Below are 15,050 nucleotides of genomic sequence, written 5' to 3'. Positions count from 1 at the left end.
GGTGGGCAAAGGGAACCCTTTGAAGGTAAGGAAGAAGGTAAAGGACCCAAGCGGGGAAGCTCTCGCCTCGTTAGTCAATAATTGCTTCCTGTATAACCAGCTTCTTAGGAACCGAAAGCAAACTTTAATAGTTCTGACGATAAAAGAATAAACCGTTGACCACGCGTTCTATGCACTATAATGAATATATGTACAGAAATACAGTGACGCTTTCTCCAACACATGTACAGTGACACCTGGTGCATCAGGCACGGACAGAGAAGGACGCTTTCCCTACGAGATCATTCACATACCACAGCTGAAGTGCCCTTACAGTTTCTGATAAAGCAAGTTAATACATTTTTTTAATTATGTAATTAAACAGTTAATTGAAGAAAAAACTTGGTTACATTGTACTCGTTCAAGTATCTGAAAAGAAGTTGGCTTTTGAATAACGCTAAGGTCTGGAAGATTTTTAGTTGCAGTATCGTATGTAAATTATGATTTCTTCAGTGAATTCGTGACTAATTGAGAAGGGAAACATAAGGCTTCGTAACCGAGCTGGGAAGTACGCTGGCTATTACAAATTAAAAGCACTTTGTAGTTGCAGCGGTACCAATATGTACATATGAACACAAGGAAAACCGTGCCCACGTCTTCCCGTTGCACACCGAAGGGCCTCGGGGGCGACTCGCCCTCCCCGGGCGGCAGCAGGAGCTTGCGATGGGTGCAAGGACTGGAGCGAGGAACCCGGGGGGGGGGGGCTCCTGCGGCGCCGGGAACGTGCCCGCTTTACACCTTCTTCCTCTCGGCGCCCGGGGCGGGCTCCGCGCTCTGTGCGGGGAAGGCGTGATGGTACAAGTGTCTGTGGGTCGCCGCCGCGCTGTACAGTTTGTACAAAGCCTGGGGAAAAAGAGAGAGAGAGAGAGAGGACGGTGACGGCCCCGGCCCCGCTCGGGTGCCACCCACGGGCTGTGCTTCAAACCAGCCGCCGCTTGTTTTTGGGCACCGACTCTTGAAGTGTCCAACGGGGAAAAGAATGATCAATAGTTTGCTAATTTTTCAAACGACTCAGCTGAGGAGGAGCCCCCTGGAGTTGTATTCAGTCAAGGACCACCTGGAGGACAAATAAGGGACTTACGGGGGGTTGGGTTTTTCTTACAGGTTTCAGACACAGAGTTTAAATTTCTCCATCGCCAGCATTTTGTTTTACACCGCCGTGTTTTCCACACCGGCGGCTTTGCTGTGTGACAGGTACCTGCCTTGGCTGGATGATTTTTTCTCCGTATGAATGCCGATTGATTTTTTTTCGTTTTCTTCGAATTTTACCATTTCCCATTTGTACCCAGGTGCACATTCCCCTGTCTGACAGAAAAGCCCGGCCTTTGCTCGTCTAACAAGGCAAACCCTCCCCATCCCCCACCCTCGGCAGGTATAAAACTGAGTGCCAATGGCACAGGAGATGCCAAGATCCGGGTCTGGCTGCAGAGGACCTGCCGTGACCGGCTCTGACATTTCCATTTCAAATGAAATTGTCACTGGGATATAAAAACCACCCAAACACCCATGGGGACCTGCAGAGTGGCGGTGAGCCAGGATCAGCTGGGGACAGGGTGGGAAGAGGCAGGAAACCGCAGGTGGGGCTTTGCCTGCGAGTGTTTCGGGATTGTTTGGGAATGCAGTGGACCAACGGAGGAGACTTCACGCAGCTTCTCTGGGTTTCTTTCTTGAAAATATACCTTCAAATCCTACATAAGCGACCTTGCAGCATATTGTGCTAGTTTAGGCTTTTTTTTTTTTTTTTTTTTCCCCCCACGTGCCAAACCAGTCTCAAAGAGCTGATTTTTACTTGACGAGCCCGAGTTCTGCCTCTCGCTGCTGCACAAGGCAGAGCAAAGCCCCTGGACCCCGAAGCCGCTGCCCATGTAGCTGCTCAGCATTTGTGGCACAGCAAGTACCAAACCGGCCACGGGGGAAGGAAGAGGTTGATTTTTAACTACCTTTTTTTTTTTTTTTTTTTTTTTTAAATGGCCTTTTGGACCTGTGCGAGCTGCTCCAACTTTCTTTTCAGAGGAACTGCCCACAAAACTCAGTGGCTGATGGAGCTGTCGGGCTTTGGTGACACACTAAAAGACGGAGCTGTCTTTTGTCCCGCACCTCTGCCAGACTGGGGCGGCACCCGGCTGCAACGCAGGATTAACGTATGTGTGCAGGAATACAGACTGGGATGCTCCCACCGGTTTAATTAGCTGCTGAGGAGGCTTTACCTAAATGAGGTTCCCGTTGCCCTGGGCGCAGGCCTGGCCAGCAGCCCGGCATTGTGCCCCTGGGCGAGCGGAGGCCAGCCCGGCGTACGAGGGCCGTACTCGGCCTGCTGCCCCGGCCAGAGCCTGGGGAGATGAAATATGTCTCCCGGGCTCTGCCATCGGCTTACTCAATCTGGTACGGGGTGTTTTTGCCCAAAACACAACGCGCAGCAGCATAGAGAGGCCTCTGCCTGCTCTGCCTGCGCCAGCGCCTGCAGCGTTGGTGCTGCAAAACAAGCTGGTGGCTGGGTTTGACCTCTCAGCACAACGGGAAAATCCCCGACCAGAACTGATGGGAGACAGATGAAGATCCCCATCATAACAAACACACACACACACGCACCCCCCCCACCCCCCACCCCCCGCCCCGCCCCAGCTTGGCTCCCAGCACCGCCTGGAGCCCAGTGCCCACATTTAACCCCCTTCCCCGGGCATCTGGATCACAGGGAACAACCAGAGCTCATCCTCTGGTACAGGGCCAGGATGCCAGACACTCCCTAGAGCCCTCGTAGCCCCACCCCCGGCCTCCACAAGCCCAAAGGCAGCGATGTGGCCAAAACGTGCAGCTGGGGCTGAGACACTTTCCCCCAGGAGCCCACGGCCTTGGGGGGCTGAGGGGAATGGCATGCCAAGGAGATGGGGGGAACGAGAGCCGCTTACCTCATTCGTGCTTCCCTGGGGAGAGGCATTGAGAAAAAGAGGAGAAAGAAAAAGGAAAAGGAAAAAAGAAGCATCTCTGTGTATCATGCACGCCCGCGGGAGCGCGCAGTGCTCACGCCTCCGGCCAGAGCCACTTACTGGGGCCAACATGGCTGTGTCCTCGCCCAGCCCTTGCGGGACCCCTCAGGGCTCCGTCCACCCCTCCTGCAGTCGGTCCCACCATAACGGGACACCGAACGCTCGCACAGGACAGAGCCACGGGGGCTTTGAACCCACCCGGGGCACTGGGCCACCCAGCCCTGTGCATTGTGGCGAGCAGAGTCCCGCTGCCCGAGCCCCGGTGGCTGCAGGGGGGCCAGCACTGCCCGGCCGCACAGCTCCGTCTCGGGAGACCTTTCCCTGCAGTTGGAAAGCCGTGCCGCACAGCCCGCGGGGGCCGGCGAGCAGCTGCGGGCACTTTAACCTCTTTATTTTTCTAACCAGTTGGGCAGGTTGCAAGTGGGCAGCATCTCTGGCTTCCTGCTGGCCACCTCCTGTCCTCGCTTAACACCCCCCCGGGCTGGGTCCTGCCCAGGGATGGGCAAACGCTGGGCTTAAACACACCAGCATCCCCCCCACCGCCCCCGGGGAGAATCCCCGAGAAAAAGGCTGCGGCATGGGCACTGTCGGCAGCGCAGCAGGGCTTTCTGTGGATGCTGAGGACAGGGCCGGCAGGATGAACCCACCCGGGACGCAGGCAAGGGGCCGCTCTTGCTCTCAAGCCGCCTTATTTTAAAGGCAGCGCGGCTGAGCAACACCTCTACCCAGCTCTGGGGTGAAGGAACTGAACAATAAACGCTTCGTTATTTTTTGACCTTCCCCCCCAGCCCAAAGCTGCGTGTTTAGCCCCAGCTGCAGCTCTCTGCACAGCGACGGGAACCAGGCAAACGTGGTCACTCTTCGCCAAAAACGTCGCTGGTGCATAAAAATCAGGGGAGGAGCAGGTAAGGCTGTTGAGAACGGCCCTTTCCCCTTTGAGGCACTACAGAAATAAAACCCACGACTGCGGCTTGGTGGCTTCTGAGGGCTGAACGAACAACGAGCCCAGCGCGGCTGTGCCACGGGAAGGACAGGATGTCATCGCAGCCCTTTAAAGGTTATTTTGGCACACGGGCCCACGGCGGCAGCTGCGTTCGGGTGGGCTGCTCCCCTGGCCGGGGTGAAGGGGATCAGCAGGAACCTGCAGGGTCTGGGCTTTCCCCAGCAGCTCGGCAATGGGGAGAGGAAAATGCTGCTGCAGAAAGGGAAACAGGAAGGACCGAGCGTTAAAAATACCGCGGCCGTGGGCTGTGAGATAACCCTGCCAGGGCCGGCCGCTGCAACGGCACTGTTCAGAACACCGGCAGAGCAATACAGGGGGTGCGGGGGGACACACGCTTACTCACTCTGACCATTTTTAAGATTTTAGAGGTGTTTCTGGACATCAGGGTCCAACCAAGACCTTCCCATGTTGTTTGGAAAAAAAAAAATGAATCAATCAAAATAGAGGGGGTGAGACCAACTGAGCCAGCGCAGCGCGGCTGCAAAGGGAAAGCGGGGCCCAGCGCCAAAACAGGCAGAGCTGAGACCTGGCCTCAGTCTCCAGCAGACCCGGGGAGAGCCAAAATCCCTGCCCTGAACCAGGACAGCGATACGGCTCTTTCTGTTTGACATACACAGGCGTGCACACAAAACCCACACGCCCCGGCTCCTGTAGGACCCCAGGCAAAGCTGCCCCGTTCCCGCAAGGTCTAAGGCTCCACAGATCGGCATTTGGTGATGGGGGAGGCAAGAATTAAAAAAAAAAAAGGCAAAACAAAATAGCTTGCTGTGAGTTTTCTCATCCCCAGCCCGGATCTACACGGCTTGTCTTTCACACTGGGCAGGATTCAGAGCAGGGGACAGGGTGGGCTGATACGCAGCTCCAGCCTTGCTGGTCACTCCTACTCTCCAACCCATCTCCTCCTGCCTACCCGCGCTACAACCACAGCGCAGTCCCACCCAGGCCCATCTCCGGTCCCTACGACACCTCCCTCTTACAATCAGCTCCACAAACTGATCTGAGAAGATTTCCTCTCTCCCTGCTTTCCCCATCTAGAAGGTCTAAGGAATGGCCTAAAACTCATCATCCTGCTGCCTGAAGAAGAAAGGGCACAGGTCTCCCCTCTCTGATCACACCACGACCAGCTCAAGCAGCTGGATCTGCCCAGGCAGGCCAGGAGGGAGCATCTAACAACCCTAAATACAAATGCAAAAGCCATTTCAAAGGGGAGGAAAAGTCCCAGGAAACGCAAACACTTCAGAACTTGTAGGGGGAGGGGTGTGTGGTTTTTTTTTTTGTTTTAAATCAAAAGCTCTTTATCCTACCTGGTCCCATAACGCTGCGGCCACTTGGTCTATTACTGCGCCCAGTTCTCTGTACTCCCCAGAGTATCTGATATATGCCCAGGTACACAGTGTGATAAGTGTCAAGCCCATGATCATGTTGCACAGACTGGCTATGATGTCCAAGCCAATGAAACCGGTCACTCCAGCTATCACGTAAGTGATGAAGATGACCACAAAGAGCGTGGCGGGGGTGCGGGCGGCGTGGAAGATGTTCTTGCTGTCGTTGTGCTTGATGTACTGGATGTAGAGCTCATCTATCTCGTTCTCCAGCTGCTGGAGGTAGCGACGGCTGAACTCCTCCCCACCCATCTTCTTCACCCCGCGAAACAGCTTCACGGCCTCCTCCTTCAGCTCCATGTGTTTGGTCTGGAGGTCACTAGGTGCAAGGAAGGGCTTGTCCCCACCACAGACCTGCGTGGAAAACACAGTCCAATCACTCCAGAAACCTCAGCACCCACAGCTCTTGTGCTCTGCCATGCAAACCACTGGAATTAGGGCTCCACAGGCTCCCGTTTGGCACGGACCGCTAGATCCTGCAGGAAGACCTCCATATTGATTCTGTCCATCTGGGACAGCTCTGCAAGGTGCAGGTGAAAACGGGGCGGCAGGTGTCTGCACTGTGAAGCTGCGTCCCACAGCTCCCCTACTCCATTCACTCATACCCTTAGCCAGAATCTCGGGCAACACCGATGGCTGAGCCACGCTGACCGGCAGGACCCTGAACCCCAGCATCTTCCAGTGCTGGAAACTCCGCAGCATTTTCCTTCTGCTTCAGAGTACGGACACATTAGTTTTAAAGGCCCAGAGCAGTCCACGGGCGGTCCACACCCCTCTCCTGCCAATAGGCAGTAATCTCGCATACTGGTGAACAGAGAGGGGGCCTGGAAGCGGCTGGAGACAGGCTGGGATCTGAGCTTGACTTAAAACATCACAACATCTGGGGGTCACCAGAGCAAAGAGATGGGCTGACAGGGCAGGGCACAGGTGAAAAGCCAGTTATAATGACTTTATCTCCTAATTAGCACCAGCCATAGCACGGGTTGCACGGTCAAGCAGCGTTGCCACCCCAATACATCACATTTTTGGGTTCCATCTACCCGTGCTGGGGAACACTGGGAAGAGGATGCAAATTCAGCAGAGGCCACGTGGTCTGCAAAAAGCTGCCATCGGATGAAACAGCGACCCTTTGTCAACCACCCTCCCTTGTCCTGTCATGACACCCTGACCAGGCATTGCTCCACCCTGTGAGAAAGCCCCTTTTCCACCATAAACATAGGAGAGACCCTTTTTGGGACCAATGAACACTGGGACTGGACATGTAACCGCTCCTGGACAAGTCCATGCAGGACGTTTTCTCCCAAGAACCCAGGCAGGGAGGCTTCCCCATGAGGACAGGAGAGCCAGGAGACATGAGCGCTGTGAAACGACGTGCTCAGCACCACCTACCTCTTCCATTCTCCTGCTGTAGGTATCTTTGGCAGTGGCAACCGCTGCTAAATTGTTGGCTTCTGCTGTGGCCTGCACGAAGGACAAAAGGGGTACAAAGTTCAGCTGCAGAAAGACAGGGTTAAGAAGTGTAATTGCAGAGAGCAGCAGCCACTGGCTGCCTGGGTACCCATGGGCCACACGTGTACGCGGCCAGGACGTGCACGGTGCCCTGGTGCACATGTACAGAATTAAACAGCTCCCTTGTTTTAGCCAAGTGTACTCTCCCCAGCCTCTGACCGGTGCCAAAAAAGATCACCCCGTATTTCCATGTCCAGTCCCCTCAGGCAAAAGGCTGCATGAAGAGAGGATTCCTACCCTCCAAGCCAGAGCAACGAAAACTTTGGCTTTGGCTGTGGGAAACAGCAAGAGAACAGATAAAAGGCTCAGCCGTATGTAAACAGCTACAGCTGCAACCTCCCGCAAAGCCGTCTGGCTCGGAGAGCAGAGCTGCAGCCCGGCAGCCGCTGCCCGTGTGTGGAGCCGCGTCACCTCCGTGTGCGGCCCCACCGCAGCCAAAAACGATGCTGTTCACCTACAGGGGAATAAATTCGGCTCAGCTGGCTGCTGTGTGCACAGACAGCGAGACACCACACTCCGGCCGAGGTGCCTGAGCTGTGCTGCTGCGATTGCTAAGCCGTATCAGCCTCCTGACTGCCAAATACTTCCAAAAGGGCCATTTCTTGGGTTGTTACACTAAGGCGTTTGAACTAAGTTCACAGAAGACCCAATGTGCTGCACTAGCTGGCCACCTCTGACAGTTAACTGCAAATCAACGGCAATTGCAGCGCCTGGATGCCCACCAGCTCACACTCACGTACCTGCAGCATTGACTTTGGGTGTGGTAATTCTTCCCCTTGGTAGATCTTTATGTATGCCTGCAAAACAGCGCACAGAAAATGAAAACACATTGAATACGGCATTCACGAGCAACACGCAAACACCCCCACCCAGTTCCAGGCACAGCTTTAACAGGATGTTAAAAACACAGAAGAGGAGGATATTCCTGGCACAAGATGGCTTCAGCAGGGGATGCTCTGTCAGAAAATGCTACGTAGCATGGCGCGAGGTCGACTCCTTGGGTGGCCTGGGTCGGTCACTCAAGGCTCTCATTCCATCACTTAGGCTGAGTATCTCTACCATCAAATTTGCACCTACCTCCGTCCTTCACTGAAGGAGAAGAAGCCAGAGTCAGGTAGCCCTGGAGAGTAGGCGGTGAGACTTACTCACTGATGTCTTGCATTAAAATGTCCCAGTAGTCATGACAACAAAAATAAGCTTTTTTCCAAAGGCAATGGGAATACGGCCCTCAGCCCACCTCCCCCGGTCCTCATTTCTCCAGGGAATGGGGAGAAACAACCCTGCCCTCTTCTTGTGCTTACTGCACGGCCAAACATGCGACTGCAAGGTGTTTGCTCTCTGCAGCAATGGGAGCCAGGACTATTAGCTAGACCAAGAACGTTTCCTCTGCCTGCTGCTGCTTTCCCCTTTAATTACAGCAAAAGTGAAAGCGTGCCACAGATTAATAAACCAAATTTCTCTCAAATAAGCCAATACCTTAAAATACTCCACAAGGCCTCGACAGGTGATATGGTTTCCATTGATCTCCTTAACGTCCAGGCTCTCGGGACTAAGAAGCCAAGGAATCAAAATCTTCAAGTTCTTGATGAATTCATCGTCTATTTCTGAAAACAAAACCCAAGGTCATCAGTACCAGCGATCCGTCAGACTTGTGCTTCAGTGTGCACTCATGTGAAACAGGAGCAGGAGAGTCAAAGCCAGAGACTCAGACACCCTACAACTTAGTGATGCGAGCAAGCATAAATGATCGTGGCCCCATTTAAGTTGTTAGTTAACCCCCGGACAGAATGTAGAGCTGTGCATATACCCACAAACTCGCTTCATGGTCTCAAAAATACTTGTGCAAACACAAATGTGACTGCCGGGGGAAAAAAACAGCTCTGCTTTTGCCGATGACACGGGTAAAGTGCACGCAACGCTGACAGCCAGAGAGCATCATCTTCTTGCCTAGACACATACACTCTGCAAATCATGACCTTTAGCGTACGGGGCACAGACACGTGCTGTGCCTTCCCTTTGCATTGCTCTATGGCACCCGTAGTAGAAATCTGCTGCCAGGGCTTAGGCTCTCTGGCTCTCACCCCCCCACCTCCCGTGCCAGCAGGTAAGATCTTCTGTGCCGAGTTCTTGGTCCTCTATGAACCCATATGTGAAATTCTCACTGCAAAGCATTTTAAAGCTTTTGCAAACCATTAGACATTTTGGTACACATACACTAAAGACTCCTGTGCGCTTACATCGCACCATCGGGCACCCCTTGGTGCAGGTACCAGGAACAGGTACAATCTCGGCTCCTACCAGCCTCTCCCCTTTGGCAAAGCACAGAGCTGGCACAGGGCACTGTTTGAGGGGTCCACAGGCTGCTTGTGTCACTTCAACAGAGACAGACTCATCTCCTAACAGTCATTCTTATGCCTTCTTAGTGTCTGACATCCATTTATTGCCATTTAAATTAAACTTGTACAAGGCCAGAGACAGAAAAAACAACACACTTGGAAGGTAAGGAGAGAGGGGAATGTGCCCATTTCTTCCATCAGGGCACAAAAAGCTGTGTACAGCTCTGAGGGAACAAGAAAAACGGTGTCAAGAAGCCGCTGCCAACTCCTGTGCCAGTTTGGCACACACCACTTGTTCAATACTACTCAGCACCTGAAATTAAGGAGGGAACTAACAGAGATCAGCTCCGTTTCCACCAGCACACCTCCCTCTGCGGCATCGCTCTCCTGCTTGCTGGTTAGCACAGAGTTTGCCAGAAGAACAATTCTGATCACCAGCCAGACAAAACCAGGGAAAAAGTAACTTCTTTCTGTCTGCTAATTTATTTTAAGTGACTAATGGGCCACTTTCTCTATTGCTAAGATTGCAAGCAGCGATGCTGGTAAGCAGTTCGTTCACTACAAACGACTAAAAAAATCCACAGCACGTGGCTCCTTTCAGGGTGGAGAATGTTACCATGGCTTTTTTTCCTTTCTCTTTTTTTTTTTTCGGTACCTGTTGAACTAACTCTGCCCTGTAGGGAAACCACTGATCAGATAAGTCAGGACGATTAAATATTCCTTGGAAAGCTTTTCAAAGTGAAATAACGTTCCCCTGAGAGCATGTGTAACTGGCCTTCCATCCTCTGCAAGCACCAGCCTGCCTTGCAGCCACCAGTCTGCACCACTCTGCGTCTGCGCCGAACTGCAAATGAGGCACAGGAGTTAATTGCAGGCTTAACACCGAGTCCATAAACTTCCTATCTCAGCCCTGCCCTTTCCCGGTTGCCTATCAGCCATCTGTCCCGATAGTGCTTATTGCCAGCAGCTCCGAGACCTTTTTGGCGTCCCACACCTTTTCAGCTTTCCCATCTGTTCGGCCTCCACCTCTTTCTTAGGTTAAAAGCAACTGGCAACAGGCAGCTGCTGGACTTGGAAGAATGAGCCAAGTGTGTGTACCTCATTGGGAAGAGGATCCAATTCCTCTCTCAGAAGTTTTTCATGGAAAATACTTAGAGAGGTTTCAGGAACTAGGAGGGCATCTAAGGTATCTGCTTAAAAACCAGACCTTTGCCTTCCTACCTTTCAGTTTTCCATCGAAATTAGGGTTGGTGGCGACTTTCAGGCCCGGGTGAGGTAAGAGGAAGCAGGAGATTTTGGTGAAGCAGGAATGGATGTGCTTTCTGACGTTCTGCAGCTCCTCATGTTGATTTCCCGAGACCTGTGAGACACCAGTTTGGGATCAGGGGCTTTCCTTCTGATGGGGACACTGGTAACACTGGGGCAGCGGTGCTGGCAGGAGCACAGGGTACTCCGCGCTGTGGCTGCTCACAGCGGGAAAAAGCAACACAGAAGGACATCCCATGGGGGCATGGCATACAAGGACAAAGACAAGGCTCTTCCAGCAACCAAGGAACTAGAGTATCTCTGACCACGTGCCCTGGGGCATGTTATTATCGTTTGGAAAATGTGTATGTCTGTGTATGACTGGAATATAAAAACATTTGAGATTTCCCACTAGGGCCTTTCTTGTCTCCCCTTTAATTAGGTCTCTGCACTACCAAATCACCCATGCATTTCCTGATTAATCCCAGCGGAGCCCTCGCCCATCAGTTTTACTGTACAACTGCCTATTACTAAAGCATCGCTCCTGATCTCTGGGGAATCTGCTGACTCCCATCTCTAACGCCTCTCCCAGCTGCTCCCAGAAAGTGAGCCCCAGGGAGCCCGGGCTTGGGCAGAAGCCTAGCACAGGCGGCCCCAGCCCTCCACTGAACGTGGCAAGGGAATTCAGCCTCCTAAAATGCCTCTTCTGTGATCTTAAGGCACTGGGTGTGACTGTCACGAGCATCTCTGTACACCACAGTTCACACCTAACAGCTCACACTGTGGCCCACCCCCAAGTGAACCCTCTCTGGTGCCGGTGCTCTGCACCCCATTCCCTGCTCCCTGCCCAGGACTACGCTTGCCAGTGCCGGCTGTCCCCAAAATCAGGGTCTCACCCTCACGCCCTGTGCACTCTCCATCCAGGCAGGGGATGGCAGTGTATCATCCCTGGGTCACCAGCCAGATTTGCCTCCTCACTCTCCACCACTCATGAGCGTACCCCCGGACTTGCATTGCTCATTAGATGAACCCAGATCAGAAAGAACACACCTTCAGTCGCTTCTCCAGAAATCTTGCACCACCATCAGATCCATAGGAAAATTCATAAGGGAAGCTCCAGTCACGAACAAGGAATATAAGGGACTAGAAAAAGAGACAGAAACACAACAGGGTCAGTGCCACACAGCACCCACTGAGTCAAAGTTAGCAGCTGCTCCAGAGCCAGCTCAGAAAAACTCATTTTTCAAGGGTGTTGCTAGTTGTAGGACCAGGACTGGCTACATGACACCTCCAATTCTGCTGGACGTTATCAAAAGGGGGATCACAAAGGATTTCAGGGCCTCCCATCCTGCCACCACCACTCGTAGCAGATGTTGGAGCCCACTATGGTGGCAGGACCCCCCCCAGTATCCTCGTCCCCACCCTTGTGCCACAACAAGACGTGGCCCCCAGTCTCTGCCCAGCTCCAGCAGCATCTCACGCCTTTACTGGTAGAAATACCCCTCTGTGCAGGGCCATCCCACCATGGCGCTGAGACCATGCAGACCCACGGCATGTATGGCTGTGTCCCACAAGGGGAAGGGGGGAGCAAACCCAGGACTGCTGTACAGGTTTGCAGGGCAGCAGTTTGATTCCCTAGCCTGAAAAATAGCGTCAATCATTTAAACTTGCAAAACAAGAAAGAGATTTTAGCTAACCAGGACAAAAGGCAGCGAGATTTTTAATTCCAGCTACATTTAGTTCCATCCTATGGGAATTTTACAGGCTCATTTTTTCAGCCTTTTTCACTGGGCAGCCTTCCAGACAGACTTTTAATGAGAAGCAGATGCAGGATAACGAGGGTGAATAAGAAATCACTGGCTTTTGTAATCTTTATTGAAGAACCAAAGTTCCTATGCAATAAATAAATAAATACCAGTACGGTCAACTTTTAATCTTTAAAAAAAAAAAAAATGTTTTCAGAAAAAAATCCTGTCCCCAGTGTCTTGTCTGTGCAAGGGACCTATGTGCCGTGTAACGAGCACACGGTTTGGAGGGGGAAGCCCTGACCGCCGAAGCCCAGGAGGGCCTGGCAGGGGTGCCAGGGTTCCTCTCATGCACATGAGTAAGCAGGTCAGCAAGTGGAATCCATTTCACTGGAATTTCCCTAAAAATTGTCTATGTTTAGAACAAAGATTTAGTGGAGGGAGGGAAAATATTTCCCCTCCTTACTTCTCTTCCATAAAACATCAGGAAAGGTTAAAAAAAGAGAGAGAACAGTCAGTTGGCCATTCCTAACTGCCTGACAAGCCACAGCGACTGCACCCAGTTAGCTGTTTCAGGACACGCTGTTCTTTCTTAGACCATGAGATGCTTAAGAGACATGTCCATGTTTAGGACTTTTCCACAAACACATTACGCGTGCCTTGCACTGTTTGACTCTGGAATGATTTTCTTTTTTTCTTAAGCAAAATTGTTCCAGACGGGCTGTCTTTACCATGCCTCCTACCCAACCTCAGCCCCTCCAGCCCAGCACACTGCCAGCCTTTGTGAAGGCATCACGAACGGGACTGGTGTCCGGTGGGGGCGCACGGGGCAGAATGGGTGGTTCCGCTTCAGCACAAAAGCGAGGACACACCGTGGAGAGGAGGGAGCCGAAGGGCAATGTTAATTTTTCACTGCCAAGTATTCCTTCCTTCCCAGCAGGATCCATGCAACTGCCTCGCCATCAACACCTTCTCTGCACTCCCTGCTTGGCAGCGTTTTCCTATAGGAGCTGTTTTCCAAAGCCTCCCTTACAGATTTGTATATTTTAAGGACAAAAGAGTTTCAGCGTGTTTGACTTACGGGCCTAGAATCTCACCCAAGAAACTCAAGCTGTAGACTCTCTTCTGCAAAGAGAGCTGTCTCGGTTTAAAGCCTGCAGCTACAGAAGCCCCTGCGTCTCTCGTTAAGCCACCCTAACCATTAAACTGCCCCCTCATTAACAGCATGCTCCTCGTTGCTCCTCTGACTTTGTCCAGCCCCAGCTGCAGACACTGAGCTGCACGCTGCCTCATCCTCCCCACTGGAAAAGCAGTTTATTTACCATCGCCCTGCTCCTGCTTCCGAATCCAAACGTCTTTAAAAATGTGCTTTGCAGAAACAAGCCCACCTTGCGATGTGGGCAGGAGGTCTCCATTGCTCACCCGCCACATCACCATTGCTCCTTCTACCAAATTTTATCACATCTGCAAGGGTTTCCACCAGTCGTTTGATATTTTCCCCCAGATCATTAATGAAGATGACAGTGAATCAGAGAGACCCTGGGGGTAGCCCCAAGGAAACACTTCTGAAGGATGATGATTCCCTATTAAAATTAGTTCGGCGTGCTCTGTCATCTATCAGTTAATGAGTTTTTAATCCGTTTACAATGGATTAAAACAGACAATGCTGACTCGGTATGTTGTTCACTTGCTTTTAATCAGCATCGTAGGGAGATAAGGCTTACAGAAGGCAACATATCATGGTGATAGTAACCTTTATCAACCGAACTCATGGTCTTTTAAAAATTGATAATGGGATTGTTTGACAAGACTTGCTAGGAACAAAACTGGGTGACTTGACAGCAATTATGGTCTTTGGTAAAATCAGAGCCTATTATCCAGTCCTAATGACTTAAGCATACTTAAAAGTTTCCCTTTACAGCCTCCTTTTTACTGACGGAGTAAGAAGTATTTCACTTTCACTGAAATATTTGTCTACATTATCCTGATAGTTTTTAAATAAGGAACAGGAATATTTATTTAATGTCTGGCTTTTTTCTGTACCATGTTACAACTTTTTCTCCTAGCTCTTGCTACTACAAGTCATATATTTTTACTGGTAGCTTTCATATCGTTTATCAGTCATGTGCCCATGCCAGCATCCAATATACCCTCGAAGCTCCCCGAAATTTCAATTTGTCCATTTGTTGTATTTTTTAACCTTTCAATTTTATTTCCACTTCCTGAGCACACACACTCTATAAACCCCTTAGGCCTTCCAGGATGGTGGTGAGGATGGCAATTCTCTTTTTGTATTGGAAGGAAAAAGTAAAACAACTGTAATCCATTCCCAATTACTATGTGCGTTTTTACAGCATGTTTTGTTCTCTGCTGTTTTCCACTTTGTGAAGCTCACAAACCCCCATCCAGCTGCCACCAACCCTCCCATGGATGCCAGCTGGAAGCTGGACCAAGCCATTGGGACTGCCAAAGAGCGTCTGGTTAAAGGAACAACTTGTACAGGATAAGGCCAGAGCCCCACAGAAGGTGTTTTCCTTCTGTTTACCACCCTGATCATGCAATGAGTCCTCCATCTCCACTGCGGCTTGAGGACACTTGGGGACCTCGCAGCATTGCTCCCTCCATCCCCTCAGGCCCCGCTCCCTGCCCCACACCTGGTACCACAGACCCCCGAAAACTTTAAAAACTGTTCCACCGCCTTCCCAGGTGCACAGGATTCGGTGCAGCCATAATCAAAGCCATATGAAATCATTTCTTGATCTGCTAAAGGAGGTTTAGTGAGCTGCCTCAGCCATGTCACAGGTTCC

The 15,050-nt window shown here is 51.6% G+C and overlaps 1 protein-coding gene across 3 annotated transcripts in view; it reads right to left on the bottom strand.

The window, feature by feature from the left end:
- Positions 1-101: 101 nt before the first annotated feature.
- The window catches only part of ATL1 (atlastin GTPase 1), a 31,286-nt gene continuing 16,337 nt past the window's right edge, over positions 102-15,050 (bottom strand). The window contains exons 7-14 of one of the 3 annotated variants that reach the window (XM_063333806.1): positions 11,549-11,641; positions 10,475-10,613; positions 8,394-8,521; positions 7,658-7,714; positions 6,798-6,869; positions 5,331-5,762; positions 2,946-2,960; positions 102-882 (exon numbers count right to left, since the gene is read on the bottom strand). In XM_063333806.1, coding sequence (XP_063189876.1) covers positions 772-882; positions 2,946-2,960; positions 5,331-5,762; positions 6,798-6,869; positions 7,658-7,714; positions 8,394-8,521; positions 10,475-10,613; positions 11,549-11,641 — 1,047 coding nt within the window. In that variant the 3' untranslated portion in view covers positions 102-771. Of the gene's footprint in view, positions 883-2,675; positions 2,961-5,330; positions 5,763-6,797; positions 6,870-7,657; positions 7,715-8,393; positions 8,522-10,474; positions 10,614-11,548; positions 11,642-15,050 lie in introns of those variants that run through there. The other 2 variants (XM_063333807.1, XM_063333805.1) reach the window with 2 other exon arrangements.

The sequence above is a fragment of the Chroicocephalus ridibundus genome, chromosome 4 (genome assembly GCF_963924245.1).
Source record: "Chroicocephalus ridibundus chromosome 4, bChrRid1.1, whole genome shotgun sequence".
Classification (NCBI taxonomy): domain Eukaryota; kingdom Metazoa; phylum Chordata; class Aves; order Charadriiformes; family Laridae; genus Chroicocephalus; species Chroicocephalus ridibundus.
Note: the sequence above shows the minus strand (reverse complement) of the source record. Positions and strands in the feature narration are given on the sequence as shown.